At 42.2% G+C, this 21,583-nt stretch overlaps 1 protein-coding gene across 1 annotated transcript in view; it reads left to right on the top strand.

The window, feature by feature from the left end:
• Window positions 1-3,383, top strand: part of cdon (cell adhesion associated, oncogene regulated) — a 31,622-nt gene extending 28,239 nt beyond the window's left edge. Inside the window, exons 18-19 of the mRNA XM_051397833.1 lie at window positions 1,084-1,346; window positions 2,659-3,383. Of these exons, the coding sequence (XP_051253793.1) occupies window positions 1,084-1,346; window positions 2,659-2,813 (418 nt within the window). The 3' untranslated portion in view covers window positions 2,814-3,383. The remainder of the gene's footprint in view (window positions 1-1,083; window positions 1,347-2,658) is intronic.
• The last annotated feature ends 18,200 nt before the right edge of the window (window positions 3,384-21,583 follow it).

Raw genomic sequence — 21,583 nt, 5'->3', positions numbered from 1 at the left:
AAATCGTATTAATCCAAACATAAACTGGACATCTGGGACACATTATTTCTGCTCTGTATTTTTCAGAAAATCTGGGTATTTATTTGTATAATGTATTTTTAAAAAGTCCATAATATGTATTCCAGAAAATATAATTTGTATAATTTGTGCGACAACCTGAAAAGCATTCTGTAGTGTAATCATTTATTTATTATTTTAAGGGATTCTGGTGCACAATCCACAGCTCATTTTCTATTACTGGAAGATTCTCTGAGTTGTTTGTCTACAAGAGTGCCAAATTTCTTGTAAACTACAGTGATTAGTATCTTACTGTCTTCCCGCAGCAGGAAGCACAACAACTTTTTGGTGTGCAGGAACATAAAATCTTGGTGAAACACCAACCTGCTACTAAAAAAATCAGATTTCAATTTTTTTTTTTTATTTAAAAAAGCGGAAAAATATTAACCTCATGCATATTTCAAGGAGATCACTCATATTTTAGAAGACGCAGCTGAGCAAAACGCACACACACACACAAACACACACACATTCCCCCTCCTGCTAGTCCTGTTTATGTACTTAAGGGTCCCCAGCATCACAGTTTACCCTGTGTGCACCCAGCCAGTAGACCTAATGAGCCCTGTGTTTATTTACCTCTGGCTGCTGGGAAAAGAGGGGGTGTGGTCACAGTCCAATCATGTACAGATAGAGGGAAGCGGAGTTCAGGGAAACATGGTGGAGTTCGCTGCGTGTAACTGTCTGCGTTTGGAAACATCACCGGAGAGCAAAACCACAATGTGTCACAGTTATTTAGAGGCAGTGAGACCGGACCTTTAATCTCCGGTTCCACTGTTGAAAATGCTTTTTGCAGCTGTGCGAGAGTGCTCCAGTTGTGTTAGAGCTGTCATTGTTTTCTACACTGTTAGGAGTATTAACACAAGGGTTTTCTGTGTCTGGCGGAAAACCCACAGATATCTGCAGAGAGGAAGAGCCAGAGCGGTTTGTGAAGCACTGCTGAGAGTTTTCAGTGGGTGAGCACTCAGCAACACACGGGCACCTTATAAACGAACGCTTTTCTTTCCATCTCCCTCTGTCTCTGAGCAGATGTTACAACAAGACCAATGGCACTTTCTCCAGCGGCACTCTGCCTCTAATGCATCGCGTGGCGCCATGCCAGCAGGACGGGCTGGAGATGGTGCCTCTGGGCCAGGTTTCGTCGCAGTGCCACGGCCCCGACAGCCAGATGCACTGTGATGACCAGGGGGCCGACGCAGCGTACCAGCCAGACGAGCACAGGGAGTCCTCGCCCTCACAGCATTCCTGCTGTCTGGTTGGGAACAATGAAAACTGTCCAGCAGACAACACTGGTGAGACACATTTTTATACCCACAAAATCTTTCCAATAACTTTGTCTTTTTCCTCCTCCACCACTTTTTTTTTTCCTTTTTCCTCCTCTTCTCTCCTTCTGGTGTTTTCTCACTGATATACAGAACCAGTAGATAATAGGAAAAGCATTAGATTCTGCCTGCCTGATGCAGTTGATGAAATTAAGTATAAATTGCCACAGAAGAGCAACTTCTCACTGCCTGTTCGGCCCTGCTTATGCATTTCCTTTATTTCATTAGATCTATAATTACAGGTCATTTTTGGATAAACACTAATTAATTGATTCATGAGGTTATAGAATACGACTAAAGAAAATTAGATACAAAAACTAGATTAACTTTAGGCCCGGATGAATTATCCCCTTGTTTTTTAATGTTTTCTCATTGCAATAATTTTTCATTGCGACACTTTTTAATCTTTGGATGGTAGCGTCTCTTACTTGTCGCCAGTGAAGTATTTGATGATAAATGTAGCAATAACGCAGAATAACATAATTATATCAGACTGACTAACGGCCTCTACAGCAGTGTATATGAGTATACTAGTTATCAGCCCCATAGCACTGTGTAAATTTAACCATAGACAGTTACAGGCATAGTTCCATATTTTGGGAAGCACACTTATTTGCTTTCTTGCCAAGAAGATTGATACCACGCTCATATCAGCCAGAAACTGGTTAGCTTAGCTTAGCAAAAAGACTGGAAAAGTCTCAACCTGAGGATGCTCGGCAGCCAACTGAGACTCCAGAAAGTCCTTTCTGCAAGCCAAGATAAAGTCTGGCACTAAGCGCTAAAAACTTCAACATTTTTAAACTTTGTTTTTTTGCCCGGATTTAACAAAGTTGTTAATTAGTGATATTTAAAAGATTAAATCGTTGGACAGAACCGGGTTAACCTGCACCTAACTATAGCTTCATATTACTGGGTGGTATAAACATTTTCATCTTAGTCTGAGCAAGAACGTATCGTATTTCCCAAAATGTCAAACTATAACTATTGTATAACTATTGACATTGGAACTAAAAAACAAATTCCCAGTGATTAAGTGAAGACATTTACTTCCAGACCCTCATGGTTAAAAACTATTGTGAAATCGAACTCTGACAGTCCTTCTTCATGCCCTACTAGTTTTTATATCATTACCAATTCGCATGTTGTATGCAGACAAGCTATGCAGGATCACCACAAATTACACTGTGGGCCTCTCCAGAATCTGTTCTTGTCTTTTTTAATATGAAGTATAAACCGAAGACTCTCTCCCCCCCTCTCTCTCTCCCCTGCTCGCTCTGTGCAGCTGAGGAGGAGCTGGAGTCTGTGGACACGGAGGGCCCTGTGGTGTGCTGGGAGAGTCTTGGCCTGCCAGACTTGGACTGTGACGAAAAGCCTGGGTGGATCTCCAGCAGCAGCCTGGCAGGAGAGCTGATCCAGCCCAGCCCACAGGAGGTCTGAACGCAGCCCACACACAAACAAGCTCTCCTGCAGTGTGGAGACTTTAGAGAAACCAGGCTGAGAGACTGAACGAGAGACAGTGGTGGAAAATGTCACAGAGGAAGTATGAGGACCAGCGATGGTATAGTCAGAGACACTGCATGTTACGGTGACAAGGACACTTAACTTTCGATGGACTGAGCTGAGATGAGCGACGTGGGAAAAGAGATTGCAAGAGACTGAGAGCAAAGTCAGATGGAGGGAAACCCAAAGAGCAGAGGAAACGTTGCTCAAAGACTGAAACTATATCCCACTGGAGGGAAGACTCTCGTAAAAGATCAAAAACTCTTTAGATGACTTATTTATTTTTTTGTAGTAGTAAAATATTATTTCATATGAATGTATCTGTTTTAAAGGAAAAAAGTTTGTCTTTTATATTATTTATGCCTTTTGGATGAGAAATACTTTTTATTTTTTGTTGTTTTGTCCCTTTATGTTCCGCTTAAATGTGGAGATTAGCAATTGTCCGTGTAAAGTTTTGTAATAATATAAAGAGAAGATATGGAAGAGTAAACAACAGCCTATTTTCAATGTCTTTCCTCCCCTCCTTCATGTGCAGCGCCCTATGACTGATAGCCATAGTGAAATTCCCGGCCTCGGTCCAAACCCATCGATATTTCTGGCAGGCCTTTGATGTGGCTCTGTGATGGGCTGTTCCACTGCAGTGACCCCTGAACGGGGTGAACACTCCCTTCCCTGTTCAGATTAAGGCTGCTGCTCTTTGCTTCAGTGAATACTCGATAGCTCATCACTTTACGCAAAATGCACTGTTGCTTTGAGAGCACTGTTGACCTACTGGCCCCAATCTGTTAGAGAAGTGGAGTAGTTACATTAAAACAGAATTGTTAAGTGAGAGGAGCCCTCTCGAACACATCTTTTGTATGTTAAAACCGCTCTGCTGTGAGTAACAAAATACTTTTTGAGATCACACAGTTGAAGATGATCTGACCAGGTGGAAATCTGGTGCCAGTCTCCAGATCTTAAACACAAACTGCGTCATAAACAGCTGAAAACTCTTCATCCAGAGAAGACTTGATCCTCTGTCATCAATGTGGTGTTCTTGGTATTAAAGGGTCACTTCACCTAAATCATAAAAAACATGTTTTTTCACTGTAACCCTCCACTGTTGTGTTGTTTCATTTGATTGTGTCCACAAACAGTGAACATTGATCTCTGTGTATAATTAAGAGTAAAAAGGACATTGTTTATAGAAAGACACAATGCTATTGAGCTTTTCAATCAGTACAAACTAAATTGTACTCAAAAACTAAAACTAATCTGCATGGCTGGCTATCACTAGGGGCTCAGTGATTTGGGTGAAGTGACGCTTTACGTAATCACAAATTGGGAAGATTGGTAAAAATGGCCATCTGTCCCAGTTTAATGCCATTACAATCCATGATTTCTTGGAACTGAGGGCTGAACTGACTGACTGAACTGTTGGAGCTGCTAAGACGCTGGTGTAGCGTTTATATCTCAAACTAAATGGACAGTGGTATATGAGAAACAGAAGGAGGGTGAGTTGAAATGCTCCTGATGTGTGAGGGTACTGCAGATAACTCATTCATAAAACGGTTGTAATATACTCTTCTCAAGTTTCAGCTTGCGTTAGCCTAACCCATTTTTCTGAAAGCTTAAACCCTCCATTGGTTTTAAAATAATCTCCATGGTGTGTTGGCTGATTGGAGTTGATAGGATTGCAGCGGGCAGATGACAGGGCTGGCCGTGCTTCACTGAGGATGACTGTGGTGCAGGCTTTCCATGCCTGGTGCCTGTCTGCCTGTGTTTGTGCCAAAGTCGGCTGCCAGTCCTCAGGCCCCGGCTCGCCTGGCATCTCTCCTCCCCCTGATGGTATACGGGATATTCCTGGCACCCGGATTTACTCGCCTGCTGCTGAGGCGTGGCATGGCCTCTTCCGGCTGTTATTTTTAGTCTCGATGGAGACTGGCGGCATTCGTTCAGTTGACTTCACTTAAACTCAGTTCTTTCCCAGGAATAGCCCGCCTGAGTTTCTCAGGCTTGAAACCCTCAAGTTTTTTAGATGTGCACCGATTTGAATTTGTTTCTGAGGTGGGAATCCAAAACAAAAAAGTGACTGACCCTTGCATTTTTGGAAGAACTGGCCATTCTCTGCACAGTCTCATTAAGTTTCCTTTCATCTTTAACTTTATTTCAATGCAGTAGCTCACTCGAGTGTCCATTATGATTCCCTTGCTCCCATTAGGATGAGAAAGGAACAAAACAATGGGTAGGAAATGAAGCTGGAAACGAAAGAGAAATGGTCCAGGGAGGGAGAGGAGATGCTGACAGATGCAGGCTGGGCTGATGAGGAGAAGATAAGGGCATGGTTGTCTCTAAATGAGCTGCTTCTCCATCTCCCACGTCTATCAGTCGGCACTCTCCCTCAGCCCTGCCCTGCACCCTCTACCCACGCAGCTACACCCCTTCATTAAGGAGCCCATGGGAACAAGAAAGCTCATTGTCCGCCTTGGAATTTCTGCCCCCTTGCTGCAGAGCCGACCTGTTAACGCCAGTCCCTCTCCCCTCCGCCCACCATTCTTCCTCTCTCTCCCCTCTCCAGCACACCCTGAATGAATGCAATTCTTATGAATCGGGCAGTGTGTTGTTAACTCGCTTGATTCAGCCCCGGGCGGTTTCATCCTTGAGATGTCACAAACCACAAGTGAAGCATGTTGTGGTTGGATGAACTCCAACGGCATTCCAGTGGGTCCCTGCAAATGATGAGCTCACATGACTAATAATCTATGTTTCCTCAAGGATATCCGCTATTTATTTGTTATTACCAGGCTCATGTCTTGATGCATGAAGATGTCACACAGCCAACTTTCACCGGGGTTTCACGGTGATGTAACCACAGCATTTGTAGACTGCACCTGTTGGATACAATCAGGGGAAAAAAAACAGAACCACTGTCTCGTCTGTGTCCCAGCTGCATCCATTTAGCTGCCCCCTATTTTCTCCCTGTCAACAGAACCTGTTGACATGAGCTAACTTCCAGAATGAAATTAATGGTATTCGCCAGAGTCAGAAGAAATTCTGAGAGCCACACTTGCCGAAAAGTAAATTTGCTATGTAGTTATTTTTATTCACCAGCCACTCTAGGATGTCAGTGTGCACATATGAGTAATGTAATGTTTATTTTATACGGATGAATTATTTAGGAGAACATTTGTTTTATGTGCAAGGATTCCTGTCAAGGTATCTGTCAGTTCAAAGGAGCTGAAATGTTCCCCAGAAATTATTCAGGAATGAGAGATTGTGGCCTCGAGCGATGTGCTTTAAAATGTTGAGATGTGTCAGTCTCCTCTGGTCGTGCCACAGTCTCTCACTCAGCTGAAAGTGACAACACACAGTAGTTAAATCACTGAGACTAATGCACTTAAAGAAAGAAAAACAGCACAGCATGTTGGCTGTTAGAATTAAGCAGAAACAGTAATGAACAATATATTTCAAGAAAAACAACAAAAAAAAAAATAGTCTTGTCTAATGAACCCGCTATCCAGATGGTTTTAATAATCAACACAAGACTGGTTAAGTATTTGAAAAGAAAACCGCAACCTCAGGTCTACATGGTGTCACGCTTCGTAAGTTTATATGGCTACAAAGATTGCAGGACACAATAGCACAGTCTTTCACTGATCAAAGTGTTTCAGTGTGTATTGCAGTCCAGTCGCGCTAAAAACTGTTCACTGAAAGGACAAAAAACATTTTCTCACTTAACCCTCGTGGTATTTCGCCCCGCAGTTTGGGGTTTGTTCGCCCAGGTATCGAGTTAACTGTTAATGAGATTTCTGCCGACTGTGAGTGGAATTTTGTTTGTGATGTACAGCGGTGTGAAACAGCCTCCCTGTTACTCTGGATAATTCACAGAACACTGTGTCACAATGTGTTTTTCAGGGACAATTTATTTGATACTTCTGTTTAAATTGCTCATATAGAGGTCTGCAGATTACCCAGAGTAACCAGGACTTTGTTTCCAAAGACACATCGAGGTAGTACAATAATTCTATGTTAGACTCCCAGTAAAGTCTAGGGACTCACATGAGACAGATGAGTAGTCAAAATCAATGAAGCAGAATCTGAGATATCTTGGTTTTTAGTCCCTTGTCTGGGCCAAGCTACAACATTTTAGTTTGTAGTTTTGTAGTGTCCAAGGCCAAGTCAAATGAACCCCTGATGACTTTACTCAGGTCTTAGTCTTACAAAGCTCCCTTATATTAGACAGCTGTTGAGTAGTACTCTCCATGGTGAGTAAACAGATTTGAATGTGGGAAATTGATCCTTTAGCAGTATATTTTCATTGGTGAAATTCCCTTGTATTAGAGTGGGGGCAAGAAAATCTTGACAAATCGACATGCTTGGCTCGATACCACTGGAAGTAAGTTTGAGAACATGTTTTGGGGAATGTGGATGAGCCAACTCTTTAAAGCAGATGGTTTGAAGATACACACAGAGGTCATGAATCTTAAGAGCAGACATTAATCGGCACACTTGTGAAGAAACACGGCTGATGGGAACTAAATAAGCCAGAGAGTTATCATCAGTCATCCTCCACATCCAACCGGGTGAAGTAGAAAGTTATCCTGGCCCCTTCGTCTGTGTCATACAAAGCCTGGCAGGTGTACATCCCCTCTGCGTCCCTTTGAAGCTCCTCTATGACCAAAGCAGAGCTGTTGATGGCCACCTGCATACGGCCCAGGCTGCTGGACGGAGAGTGGAGCTTCGGGCCCTGTCCATAGTTGTAAGCCACTGCTACGTTATTTTCAGTTCCTGGTTTGGTGAAGCCCCAGATGAAGATGGTGGGCATGGTAGAACCACAGTCCAAGGTGACTGAGCCTCCCACTCTCGCTGTAGCATGAGAGCGAATGTATTCCACCTCCTCGGGGTCAAGTATCTCCAGACCTGTAACACAAGACAGCCGGAGTCAGTTACTATTACTGTAAGGAAAGAAAAGGTCTGGTGTTGTTTTCTAGTCGTCAACAAAAACAGACTCCACAAGATCAGTATTGACAGATGTTTATTAGTAAGTGTCTTCAAAAAAGTTTTACAAGACCTCACAGTTTGTTGGGAACGGACTGCGTCAGCTCTTGAGGATGAACAACACATAATTAAACACACTCGTAGTTTATCTGCCTCTGGCCTATTTGATGGATCACATTTTATGGCTCTCCCTCTGGCTGCGCTTAGCAATTTGACATAATAATGACAGCAGTTTGTAAGAAAATAGAAGAGAAAATAGTCTACTCGCCCCAACTTGTCTCCAACTCAACATCTTTGTTGTTAAAGTAAGCTAAAGTACAATGCGTCTTTACCTTGTAGAGGAAGAGCCAGCCAGCAGAGGAGCAAGCAGAAATAAGGGATCATCCTCAGACTCCCTGCGGTGCCACAAAGCTTCAGCTGGAAATCTAAAGTCAGGAGGCTATTTAAAGCCTATCACAGTGGTGAAAGCGTGTCTCCTCTCCAGTCCACACTGCTGTACACACTGAGAGTGACTGAGCGAGGCTGGAGGACTGACAGGGAGAATTCTTTCAAACTACACTGGAGTCACTTTAAATTATTCATCAATGCTTCCACCTCCCCAGTGTCGCTCAGTTTTGCCTGTCTCTCCAGCTCTCCACTCATGGCTGGGCTAATGGCTAGACCTGAGAGGGAAAGGTGTAGGGTGTCAGAATGATGCCATTGCTTCATATATTATTGAATAAACCGGTGGAGATAGCCTTTTTAGAAATTCCATCACTTCCAACGTGAAATGAAAACCAGGGCCCGTGCAAGGTCGGAAAAATCGGCTCGGAGGCGCCCACACAAACACCTGCAAGTTATTATTTACCCAATGAGAGGTATGCAGCCTGAATAAAATCACCTCTGATTCATGTCATCTACTGATAACTGGTTTTCTCATGACTCAGTGGGTAGCATTGTGTCATCTCTAAGCTTAGACAAGTGTGAATCATGGAAGCAGTGCACATAGACACTCAAAAATGCATGGGATCCTGCATAATTCATGTATGGATATTAGTCCCCAAAATCCTTAAATACTTGTTGAAGTAGGACACTCATGCATGTATTTCTGTTGTTACAAAAATAAAGGCTCTGTTCAGACTAGATCTAGGTGGAGACAAACAGTGAGCATCATTAGTGGTGCCATGCAGCAGCTGCCAGTAAAAGTCCTGTTTCCCAGAGCCTCTGGCTGACATTTAGGCCTGCTAGCTGCAACAGAAGAGGCTGAAGCTGAGCAGTGCTGCCCTACAAGCAGCCCATAAACCTGCTCTTACTGGAGGCAGCCCCAGACTGAGGAGAAGGCTCTAATTAGTAAGGACTTAGTGTTCAGCTCTTTTTTTTGGGGGGGGGGGACTATATTTAGAAGGTTGTTGGAAGACAGACAGATGTAATAAAAATGCAATATAAAACAACATGGTTTCTGAGTGGACTGGCAGATGAAGTTCAAAGATGTCAGTAAACAGATTGCACAATGATGTTTCTGATAAAACTGCCAAGAAGTAAATTGCAATGGAAAATATTGACCTGACAATTATGTACAAAAGACTCAAAATGTTTGCAAATGAGCTGAAAGTTCGTACCAGTGTGGTAGTCCAAAGAGTGTGCAGCAACAAGACAACACATTTATGAGGAGTTAACAAATTAGACTTGGTGTTTTCTTTTGGAAAGAGCTATCAACTTGTTGGAAGGCAGTTTTTAGTTTTTTGCACTCCACTGGCTGGTACTCCTGGATATATAATAGGCATCACAGTACGTTATTAACTGTGAAGGGCAGCATTGGCGTACAGTCTGCCAGAAATATATTAGAAAGGTTTTAGAAGTAAAATAATTTGTCTCTTCTTTCTAACTTTAAGGTCCAGTGTGTAACATTTAGGAGGATATATTGGATTGAATATATTGAATATATAATATTCATAGGTATGTTTTCATTGGTGTATAATCACCTGAATATAAGAATGAGCTGTTTTTATCTACAGACACCGTGGGTCGCCCTATGTGAAATCCATCATGTTGAACCGCCATGTGTTCTACACATGGAGTTTACCAGCTACCACAGCTTCTCACACACACTTCACAGCCCCTTCTCATTCCCAGGTCATCAAATACAGACGAGTTGTGTTCAGTTTGTTGCAATTTTGCAACTTCTCTGCTGCAGGTCCCATTCACTGAAGAGGGATGTGGGTGGGAATAGCTAGGTAAGTTGACCCTGTATCACAGACAGAAATTGGTTTACGCTTTTGCATTCGCCACTTCAGCAAAGTGAGTTGACATCTGATCTAAATTAGGCCTTAAATAAGCAACATAATTATCCTCAACATAATACATTCATTTTGTGCGCAGTAGAAACGTAAGTCCTTGCCAGTGCAATGAGCCGCTGACACAACCGTCTTGCAGCTGCTACACCAGGCCATAATGTTCAAACTGTGACAAAGCATAGAAGGAGTGTGATTTGTCATTAATGGGACCAGTAAGTCCTGTTCTGTTGGAGTAAGAACTGACCAAATTCTTTACTGGTGAAGCACATCCTTTCTAAGCACTGCAGTCCTGCACACTAGGGCCTGCCACATCTGCTGGCTGCCTGCCTGATTTGCTGCCTGGCTGCTTGCAACTTTAAAAAAAAAAAAATGGGAAGGAAGAAGACCAGGCGACTGGAAAGTGTGAGTCGCTGAAAAACAAAATGTTGTGGATGGTGGTCGGTGTGGGGGGGAGAGTTTGCGACAAAGGGAAGGTTGCATCTTATCTGGACCCTCTTAGCCCTGTAAAAGCTTTCAGGTGCTGTGCCCCATTGAGCAGATCCGGCCAGGCCAAGCTCGAGCTACTTTTTTTGTTCTTGGCAGCAGATGAGAGAACAGAATCAGACCCAGATAGCTGGGACTATATAGGGATCTGGGTAACACATTACTGCCACCCCAACATGTGCCACCCGCCCAGGCTGTGAGCACTTGGCAACACTGCACTTTATGTGAGAGCAAAGCTGGCAAAACAGGTGGGTTTCTGTGAGCGTGCCCTATGATTAGATCAGTCATTACCACTGGCATTGTTGAAAGCAAAGCTAACCTCTCATTTCAGAGGACCACCTGTATTGGAATGTGTTACTAAAGCTTAACAGCAGATGATTCAATCTCTGGATGAGAAAAATAGTCTGTGTGAGGATGTGTTTCCACTTATGCTCTAATGAGATTCTGATTTGCTTTTATTTTCCTTTATTTTCACAGTGCTGTACAGCCACTGTTTATTTCTTTCTCAGGTTTTATCAGACTTGTCCAGTGTCCAGCAATGTTGACTTCCTCCTATTTGTAAGTAGCTGTCCTTTGAACCCCGCTGTCCTCAGACTTGAGTCACATACATCTCAAGCTGGCTGCAGCTGGGAGGTTTCCTCCTCCTCTTCCACCTCCTCCTCCTCCTCCCTGCTTTTTCTTCAGTTGACAGTTGTGTCAGGGACCACACATCGAGGAGGTGGAGCGAGGCTGTTGTACTATTCTTGTAGACAGGCTTACATATATTAGCCAGCCTACCGTATATTTCTACTCTATCATCATTTATCGGCCAGGCAGGCAGAGCGGAGGTAAGCAAGGTTGTGCAGAGGCTTGTGCTCGTAAAGCACAGGGGCCCACCCCCATGACCTCCATTTCCCTCCTGGCTTACTCATCTCATAGCCTCAGACCTCACCATGTTGGCCTCCCTCTGCAGAGGCCTCCCTGTTGGGCCACTACCTGAATCACAGAGCAGAGCACAGCCACAGATGACTGGCCTTGGGACAAGGGCAGCAGGAAGGGGCCTCTCTCCACAACTGAGCCCCAGGAGTGCTCAGGCACAAAATATTGTTTTACAGCTAACCTCTGCAGTCCTGCAGTCCTGCAGCCATGCACAAATTGTTTTCCTGGTAATATCTAGGCTCAGTGTGGTGCTAGAATCAAGTTTTTGTACAAGTGACAAAAAAGGTCATATAGCCTGCTTACAATAGTCTCAAATACATAGACAATTTAGAAATAATACTAATAAAAATATTACAATCAGGTGATTTGCATTGGAAACAAGTATCAAACGTAGAGCATCACACACCTATGTACTTAAAGGACCAGGATTTAGGGGCATCTAGTGTTGTAGTTGCAGATTGCACCTCCCTTAGCTTCACCTTCACCTCCCAAGCATGAAGAAGGAACTGCAGTGGTCATGAAAAGCACAGAAAACATGAATGCCCTATCTACAGCCAGTGTTTGGTTTGTCCTTTCTTGGCTGCTGTGGAAACATGGCAGTTCAGCACTGCAAGTGCAATATCCAGTATATATAAGGTTAAATGTGTGTCAAGACGACGAAGAAAACATTGTTTGGTACAGACAATTTTTTTCAAAGAAAATTAAAATTGTAATTACAAAAATGATTATTCCCACTAATCGTAAATTATATCGCCTCAAAATAATCACAATATGACCGTAACCTTTTTTTACCAGCCCTATGTCTTCTGACTGCTTCCTGTCTTTATCCTAATCTAAGCTAGCTACCTAGATATTTACCGTACACACGTGAGACTGGTATCTTCCTGTTCAACTCAGCTGAATATCTCATCTAAAACACATTCTTTATGTCTGAAATAGTTCTTCTTTTAATAAGTAGCAAAAAGGATTTTGTGTTTAGATGGACATGCTTGAATGAAAATACCAGAAACTTTACAGACTTCAAACAATCGAATTGTTGGACAAACAAAGTGACCGGACAATGGACATTGCCATCCTTAGATAAAGGTATAAGTAAAAGCTTCACCTCTGCATAGAAAGACAAATGCTAATGGCTGAAAACAAAGGCTGCTCTGTATTTGCTACATGGGTAATAAAAGAGAAGACTCGTTCTGGTTCTGAATGGACGAGTTAAACTAGCTTTCAAAGGTCTGTGGATACATTTTCTCTCACAGCCAAACTAGAGAGGATTTGATGACCACTTCCACTGCACAAAACTTTCATAGCAAGTCCTTTGGTTTTCTGTTTAGTGTTGACATCTTGTTTTTCTCAAAACAAGAAGAAAAATCTGTCATTGGCGTCAGATTATTTAACTTGTTCCCAATTAAAATCAACTCGTGTAAACAATTTACTTGAATGAAGTGTTGTTCTCTAGTGGAAAGATCTGCTTATTCTGCCTTGTTTCAAGATGTTTACACTTACAGAGTTCTGAAACAAGAGAACCCACATTGGATCGAACAGGAGCTGTCTCACTCCACTGGCAGAAGTTTTATTTTGGTTTCAGAAGGATACAACGTTAAGACTCAGTGTAATGCTACACGGGGTCTGACTGTGGTCACCTTTTACAGTGTGTTGGTCTGAGTGGTGCTTGCGACATGCTAGGTTGGGTATGTAAACCACAGGAGTACAGAGGGCCTGGCACTCTCCCCTCTTGTGAAGCAGAAAGCAGGTCCATGTCAGGGAACGTGTGTGAAGTCCTGGACGAGCTGACCTGGAAAGAGCCAGATGGGGATTGGGGTTTAAGCACCGTAGAGGCCTTTTGCAAACAACATATGGAAAGGCTTTGGCGGCTAATGTAGCGTGGAGTATTTATGTACTGAGTGCAGACTTGACCACTGTCCATCAGGATCTGGGAAGCAGATATGCCACGACCTCTGCAACCATTTCCACAAGACCACCTCATCTGAACCAGCCTACCCCTCAACCTCCCCCCGACACTGCCCCCTTCTGCAGCCTTTCTCCCCACGGGACCCTCACACCGCTTCTGGTTCAGCTGTTTAGTGTACAGTAGCACATACCCACAATCCTCTCTGAGCAGGTGGTCTGTCATAGGCCTCTTTGTTCTCCAGAGTCTCCCCGTGGCAGCTGAGGGCAGGGAACAAGAGGGACATGCAATAATCCAGCGCTTCAGGCTTTTTTGGCTGCGCTTGCTCTGGTTTAATTCATTTAGTCAGAATATCATCATATCAGATTGGGAGAGTGAGGTTGACACAGTGGTTTGCTCAATGAATATTTCATTTGGTGGTTTTTGAAAGCCTGTAGGGCCATATTGAAGGCAACAGTGACTGCAACAAGTTCTGCTTTGACATTACCACAGTGAAATGTATGTTGTAAAAAGGGATGACAGAACTGATTTTAACATACATCCTCTTGATCTTAACGATGTTTGAAGATGTTCTGTTCATGGGTGTGAGAAGTTCCAAAAGCACATCTCAATCACAATCTCATCACAAACCAAATACCTAAGATGCTCAAAATCGGATCAATGTGCGATTAACTTTCAGGTTTGTTTTGTTTGGGGTTTTTTTGTCGCAATTAAATATGTTTGTGCCCAACCAGAACCAGTACGGACACTGGCACCCTGTAGTGAAGCACCTTGATAGTGAACTGTTTTGAGATGGATGGGCATGATGATAATTTACCAGCATTGTTGGAAAGTTGTTGTATGGAACTAAAGCGCAGTTCACACAGTTCAAAAGCCTAAAACAATAGCATGCTTTAAAAAATAATTAGTAGTGATGTTAAATTGTGCAGAGACGCAGGTGCTTATATTGCTTTGGGCAGACGCTAACTTTAATTTTTTCTCTTTGGTGTCAGACGACATGTTCCACTGTCACTGTGACCCTTGTTCTCTTGCTCAAACTGTTTATGCTGCAGCATTTGGGGAACACTTTGTATTATTATCTAATTTATAACCAGATGTACGACAGTAAATTATCAGACTCTCTCAACAGAAGCCAGCCTTGTGGCATGTCGACAATTTAAACGTTAAGACGTTTTCCTAAAACCAAAAATTAGTTTCAAAAATGCTTCAAACATGACAGTGAAATTGCTATTTTGTTTCCACTGGTGTAATGGAGTTGTCAAACATGGTTTAACTCCTTCGTCTTCTAGAAAAAAAGGAAAACTCCTGTGTGTAATTTACGAGCGCGCCACTAATTTGTGCAAGTGGGGGTGTGAACGTGCATGATGCTGGTTGGCACTCGCTGATTCAAGGGTGGCAGAAATCACAGCCAGAGAGGAAGTCTGACAGTACTTCCAGAAGAGTTTCTCAACCTTGGTCAGAATGCCAGGATGTTAGTTTTTTTATTTCACAGACATTTAAAACTTATGTAAAAAATAAGGGTTAAAATTCACCAAAAGCTTTACAAAATCCATATTCTCACCTCAAACTCTGTATAAAGATTATTATTAATAAAACAGGATCTCCTGTCCTCCTGTACGCTCACAAGATTTCTTACTAACGTGTTGCGTATAGGCTTAATCCTGCTTTCACTCAGTGACTGTGAAGGTTGAATGGTAATGATCAGTTTCTTTTGTTCCCTCTGTTGCAAAAGAGAGATTTCATTAGTGTTTCTCCACAGCAACAGCATCAGCTGCATTTCATGAATATGTCAGCATGAAAGATGATCACCAGTTGTTCAGACTTGAGCCAGCAGATGGGTGGGGTAATACTTAATAACACATATTAGCAGCTATGAACTGACTTGATGTTAGCTGAGATCATAGTTGGTTCCATGAAGTCACTATATATTATAGATGTATTTATTCTAGGGTTTCAACACTGTGTAGCCTGGAAACATGTTGTTAGTTCTAGAAATTCACATGAACCCGTAATTATTATTGTAAAGTTGTCCTGTGAATTTGACGTTAACACACTTAGCTGAACTTGTTGGTGACTCAGGCTGACAACTCTAATATGGAGGAGCCTTTCAGTTTGCTTAAACTTGGCCACCAGCTTATTAATATCAACCACAGCAGCGGGTCTCCAACTGTTTCTGGTCCAGTGTGTAACATTTAGGAGGATCAATTGGCAGAAATAGAATATAATATTCATAGATCTGTTTTCATTAGTGTATAATCACTTGATTATAGGAATTATTGCGTTTGCTTTACCTTAGAATGAGACATTTTTATCTACAGATACTGTGGGTCGCCTTCCATGGAGTCCACCATGTGAAACTGCCATGTTTCTACAGTAGCCCACAACGGATAAACCAAACACTGGCTCTAGATAGGGCCTTTCGAGTTTCTTTTGCGAGTTTTGCAGCCACCATAGTTTCTGCTAAAACACTTTACAGCGTATTCTCATTCCCAAGTTATCAAATACAGAAGCGAGTGGTGTTCAGTTAGTTGCAATCTGTAACTTCACAGCTAGATTCCACTAGATCCTACACACAGGTCCTATAAGACCGGTATGCAAAGAATGGTTTAAAGCAAAGGTCTGCACAGGCCAGTGAATACTTATTTATGTTTGCATTACTTATTAAGTCCTTTATACATAAAAAAAAAAATCATGATTAATGAAAAACAAACTTTATTGCAAACTTTTATGACTTGGCTGGGCAGTTTCTTATAATCTTAAACACCCCAGTGTAACATGTGACAGATGTTTCCATGTAAGACAAAGGTAAAAACCCACCATCAGCAAGAAAGTAATTCCTCTGGCCTTTCTGTTCCCTTCAGCCACTTTACAAGCTTCTAAAATGGATACTTGCTCATTCTGAAGCGGTTTCTGCCATTTATAGGAAGGAGGTCACGAAAGCTTTTCGGGTGGGAAAGGTGACTGTAAAGCAGTCAGTGATTTTGTCCAAGTAACTGTTGCTATTGTTCCTCCCCTCATTAGTTGAACCCTGAATATGACAAGTAGGAAGAGACAGTCGACTTCACAGTTGGAAATATTATATATGTATATTATTTCTTTTGAAGACTGAACTTTTTGGTTCATGAGTCAAATCTATGAGAACATCAGTGTGGATTACATATACATGTGTTATGTGATATTTGACATGTATGAAGGGTTACATTTAGAAAGGTGGAGTTCAAATCTAGCATGATGGCAGCTTTTGTACACACATCTGTGTCATCTTACTTTTATGTAAAATGTGCCCTAAAGATGAAATATAAAAAGAAAACCAAACAGCTGTGCAAATAATCTGTAGCTCAAGTTTGCACACATATGACAACATGAAGCTGTACTCATAATCATACCCCCACGTTAAACCGCGGACACTGTCTCTGGCGTACAATGCTTCTGTAAATGCAAACAGCAGCCACGTAAACAAACACCAACAAAGGTAAACAACAAACTATCTACAGTACACGGCCCATGAATTTTACAGAGTGCCACACATCTGTGACAGGCTGTACCACACTCATGTAGGTTTCTCATCTTGCTGCATGGTTTTTGTAAGGTAAAGACATTAAAGCATTACATTTTTTTTTTTTTTTTCAAAAACAAACTTGAACCCTGGAGTGCCTTCCCCATCTGGAAGCAGTAGAGGGCTTGTCTAAAAGATAGAAACGATATGAATCGCTGCTGGCAACTCAAATGTCCAGTCTGGGATCAATTACATAGACAGGATTCAGAGAGAGAGGAGGGGAGCACAGATTCTATATCGTGGTCTGGTCCAGCGTAGGCATGTAGCCCACATACACCCACACACTAAACAAACTGCTCTGTGACCTGCAGCTTGTGTGCACGGTTCCCAGTGTCTGGTTATGGATTGGCTGAGACCGCATGCTGCCATGTTCCCGCCCCGCTCGCACACTGCATTTAACAAGCGACTGATGGCAGTTCCAGATGAGGCCACTCTCAGCCAGCTGCTCTGTCATGTGGGTTGGGGCAAGGATTTCTGCTAGGATCAATAGAATATGCTGGTTGTCTCTGTTACAGTTGCGCAGTTTTATAGCGTAGAAAAAATCTGAAAGAAAGATGTTAATAATTAAATGTTAGGAATTATTTCTCAGCTTTATGTTCTTTATGTCCACGTTTGTCTAACATTTCTGTACCCAGAATTTGCAGCACCATGAAAACATCTGCCTAACAGTCTCAACGAAATGCATTGTGGGATCCTGAAGACGGAGGGGAGGAGGGTCGTAATGGAATGAATATGAATAACACAAAGTAAAAACAGACAGCACAACCAGGAGGGGAGAATGGGAGAAAGACAAAAGGATTTAATAAGATCCAGACTGTTTTTGAGCTCTTGCTGTTTCAAAGGGAGACGCTGCCATATGTATGTCTACACTTACTGTGTTTGTTGGAGACCTTAGCAGGCAGGGCCAGGCATTCAGGGCTTTACGAAAGGTCACAGCAACACCTTCAGTACCCATAACCCTTTTTAGGGTCAAGCTTCAATTCACAAATAGTGCAGGACCTCACCTCATGTGGCCCCATTAAACTGCATAGGCATGGCCTGCTCTGTGTCTCCCGTTACCTTATTTACTAATGTAAACACACACAATGTTGCAACCGGTCGGATGTTACACGTCATTGTACAGTGATATTTTGATTTGGAGATCTCTTGCATGTAGTATCAATAAAGCAGTATCATTACTGTAGTTGGTTAATATATGCAACAAAAATACACCTACAAAGCAACTATCCAATGTCTGTCATTAAAGCTGTTGATGGTACATTGTAGGACAGAATAATGCTTAAACTTAAGCTACTTGTTTGCCTTCCTTTCTCCTGCATTTTCACCTAATTGTGTATTTAATATTAGTATTTATACATCTTTATTATACGTTTGGTACCTGTTGATTTTACACACTTTTCACTTAAATAGTTTCACAATTATTTAATATACATTTTTTTTTAAATATTTGATGTGTTTTGTGGGCTAGTGGTTTATCCACACAAGAAAAATATGTTTGTGCACTTACCCAAGATTAAACAATTTTGTGCAGGAATGTTTTGCCACCATGGCGACCAAATGGCAGTGTACACAAAATCAGAAAAATCTGGGTGTGCCAGACATCTGCAGTCTGGTGTGAATAGTCTTCACCACTGCTTTTTCTTCTGTCTTTCAGTGAGTCATACCTGTGTTTGTCCTAAGCAAAGCTGTCACTGTAGGAATGGAGAACGACTGTGAGCGTGATTAAAATTCATCAGAGTACCTCTACTGCCATCTACTGTCGGCTCTGGTTTTCCACAATGAGAAGTGTGCACTTGTGCAGTGGAGAAACTTTCCTCTGAACACCAGAATGATAAAAGAAGAGCAGTGAACTCTTTTAAAACTCACTGCAATTATAACCAAGAGTGTAGAGCTGCTAGTTTTGTCCAAACTTGGAATAGATATAAAATTAGACTTTCTGCAGTTTGACCAGAAGACAACCCTCTCTGAGAGCGATGTGGTTGACATTGGGAGTTTCTGCATGCTTTTCCTGCTCAGTGTAGCTCACCCGTATGTCCCGTGGATCATGGGTATTTTGCCAACATGGGGACAGTCTGTAGGTAGTTCAGTTAGCACAATGGCTTCATGGAGATAACGTTTGTATGACTTATTTGGGTTTATACTTTGTTACTCAGTTAAAAGGGATTATTTGGCTAGCTTTAGTCGTAGTATTTGAGTTTGTGTCAAACCATCCCATCCAATCCTATCCCAGTGTGGGAGACAGAATAAACACTACCCACACCACCTAAAAAAACATTTCCTTAATTCACCACCTGTACCTAATCCAAGAAAACAAGTTGGCCATCTACTGCAGAGAATTGGCCACATGGGTATTCAGGTGTGCCAACAACCTTGATCATAACACAAACAAGACTGTGGAGATTACATTGACTTCCACAAGAACCCAGATGCTCATCTCCCCCTGGTATTCAATAATAATATCTTGTGTAAACAGTTGAGTCAATTAAATACCCTCAGATTGAATGAGAGCATCTTCGAGTTTGACTGAAAGATGCTCCTCCTGTCTCAACACTGGCAGCTCAAACTAACAAATTCCGGTCCGAATTCTTATCAATGAAAATCCGCTCAGTTTCCATTACCGCTTGTCTGGCTCTGCCTCCTCCTCTTCTGAGCAGTTTGTCATTTCTGTGTCTGCTGGCTACCCTCCATCAAACACCTGCATGATTTTAAAGTAAGGGCAAGAGGAAAACATGATTGTTGCTGACTTTGCCCATCTGGGAAACCACCTGTTTGAGATACCGGTTCTGTGCATCAGTGCCTGCACCAGCCGCCACGGCAACCGCTTCTCCCCAATTAAAATTAAGCTCTCACCACAAAAAAACACACACACACACACACACACACACACACACACACACACACACACACACACACACATCACCGTCAGACCGTCAGACTGACTGAACAAGCAAACAAAATCTGCACACGGCTGCTTGTTATTAGATTATTCAAGCTATTTATCAATGTCAGCCACCGATGCATCATTGCTTTCTTTTGTGCTTTACTGCATTCTCAAGTTGATCCCTTTCTGTTTGATTTGTGTTTATAGGATTATGACTGATAATGACGGTCAAGACTGCTGCAGTGTTTCATTGTAGTATGAAGTTGTATTTTGTCTGCACTGTCTGTCAAGTCCTGTTTTTGATATGCAATTATTTTCTTTGTTCCCATCTTGTATTGTATGCATAAACGGGTGCCAAGCCTTTTCTGCAACATACAAACATCATTATTGGTGCATTGAACTGCATTGTACAATTTCAACATGTACCTTATGCATCAATATGTATCACATATATATAAATTGTTTAATTCATGTGAATTTAATATGAGAAAACAACCTGGATTTGTATTATACTTTTGTATGACACGCACATGTTAGAGCACAAGCTATTGTCTGTTGAGTACATGGTGTTCTCAGATGCACTCTGTTTCCACTCTGAAAGCAGTGGTAGAGATTGTAGGTGAGGGACTTGACTTCCTACATTGCTACACACAATGGCAGGGGTAGTGTTTGTCACCACGGAAACCATTCGTTTCTTGGCAACATTCCTATCATCTCTAGCCGACTCTAAAATCAAATCTAATGATGGGATTCCAGCAGTCTGAAAGAAGAAGGCTTTGGCAAGTGTGAAAAAGCACACAGGTGAAATGATGAGGTACAGAAAAACTTTTTTTCTTTTTTGGTCCTTACCCAATGGGTCCATGCAGACTTCTTGCAGCTGCTGACAGGTGGCTGTCAAGACGAAAACCAGACATTTAGGACTGATTCGTGTCATAATAGTCTTAAATGATGAGTGTGAAGAGGGCTAACATGCATCGCCATCACTAAATGTCAACCTTGCAGCAGCCGCTGTAGCCGAGCCACAAGTTGTTTACCCGCATTAGTAATTCACCCACTCACACTGACCTCTGCACCTCTCAAACTGATACATTTTTTTAATTAGCCATTTGTAAGTAACCGTTCTGCCTAAAGAGATGAGGGGTGATCCTCCCAACTACTGCTGCCTCCGTCTACTATCTCAGAGATGCCTGGAGTCAACACTTTAAACCTCCACATCTAAAGAGCCACACTTTTGTCATCTTTATTACTATTTTACATTTATTTTTTAAAATCTGTTTATTTGCATATAATGTTAAGGAAGGTCCTCCCTTAAATACATCTCCCTGCTTATTTCTTCCCTGTAGCGCCATCACATTCCCTAAGGGTAAACCAATTTACATTCTTGTTTTGCTCTTCAGATCCATGCCAGTTTCCATGACAACATAGTTTCACTTTCTCATCCTCTCTGTCTCACTCTCTCTCTCTCTCTCTCCCTCCTCTCTCTCTGCCCGTTCTCTCATTCCCCACTGCTCCTTTCTTATGTTCTCTTGACCTTCCTCCAATGTTTCATTTTCTTTCTCCCCCAAATAACGGGATCCAAAATTCCTCCTCTCCTCTCATTTCCTCACCTAATTGAGCTCATTTCTCTGCTTGCCATATACCAGCAGAGAATAATGGACTCAGATAAGACATATCTCAAGGGGAGGGAGAGGGGGGCAATGGTGGGATAGAATTCAC

This window comes from Dicentrarchus labrax, unplaced genomic scaffold, assembly GCF_905237075.1.
Source record: "Dicentrarchus labrax unplaced genomic scaffold, dlabrax2021, whole genome shotgun sequence".
NCBI classification, from domain to species: domain Eukaryota; kingdom Metazoa; phylum Chordata; class Actinopteri; family Moronidae; genus Dicentrarchus; species Dicentrarchus labrax.
The sequence above is the reverse complement of the archived record's forward strand: the minus strand, read 5'-3'. Positions and strand labels throughout refer to the sequence as shown.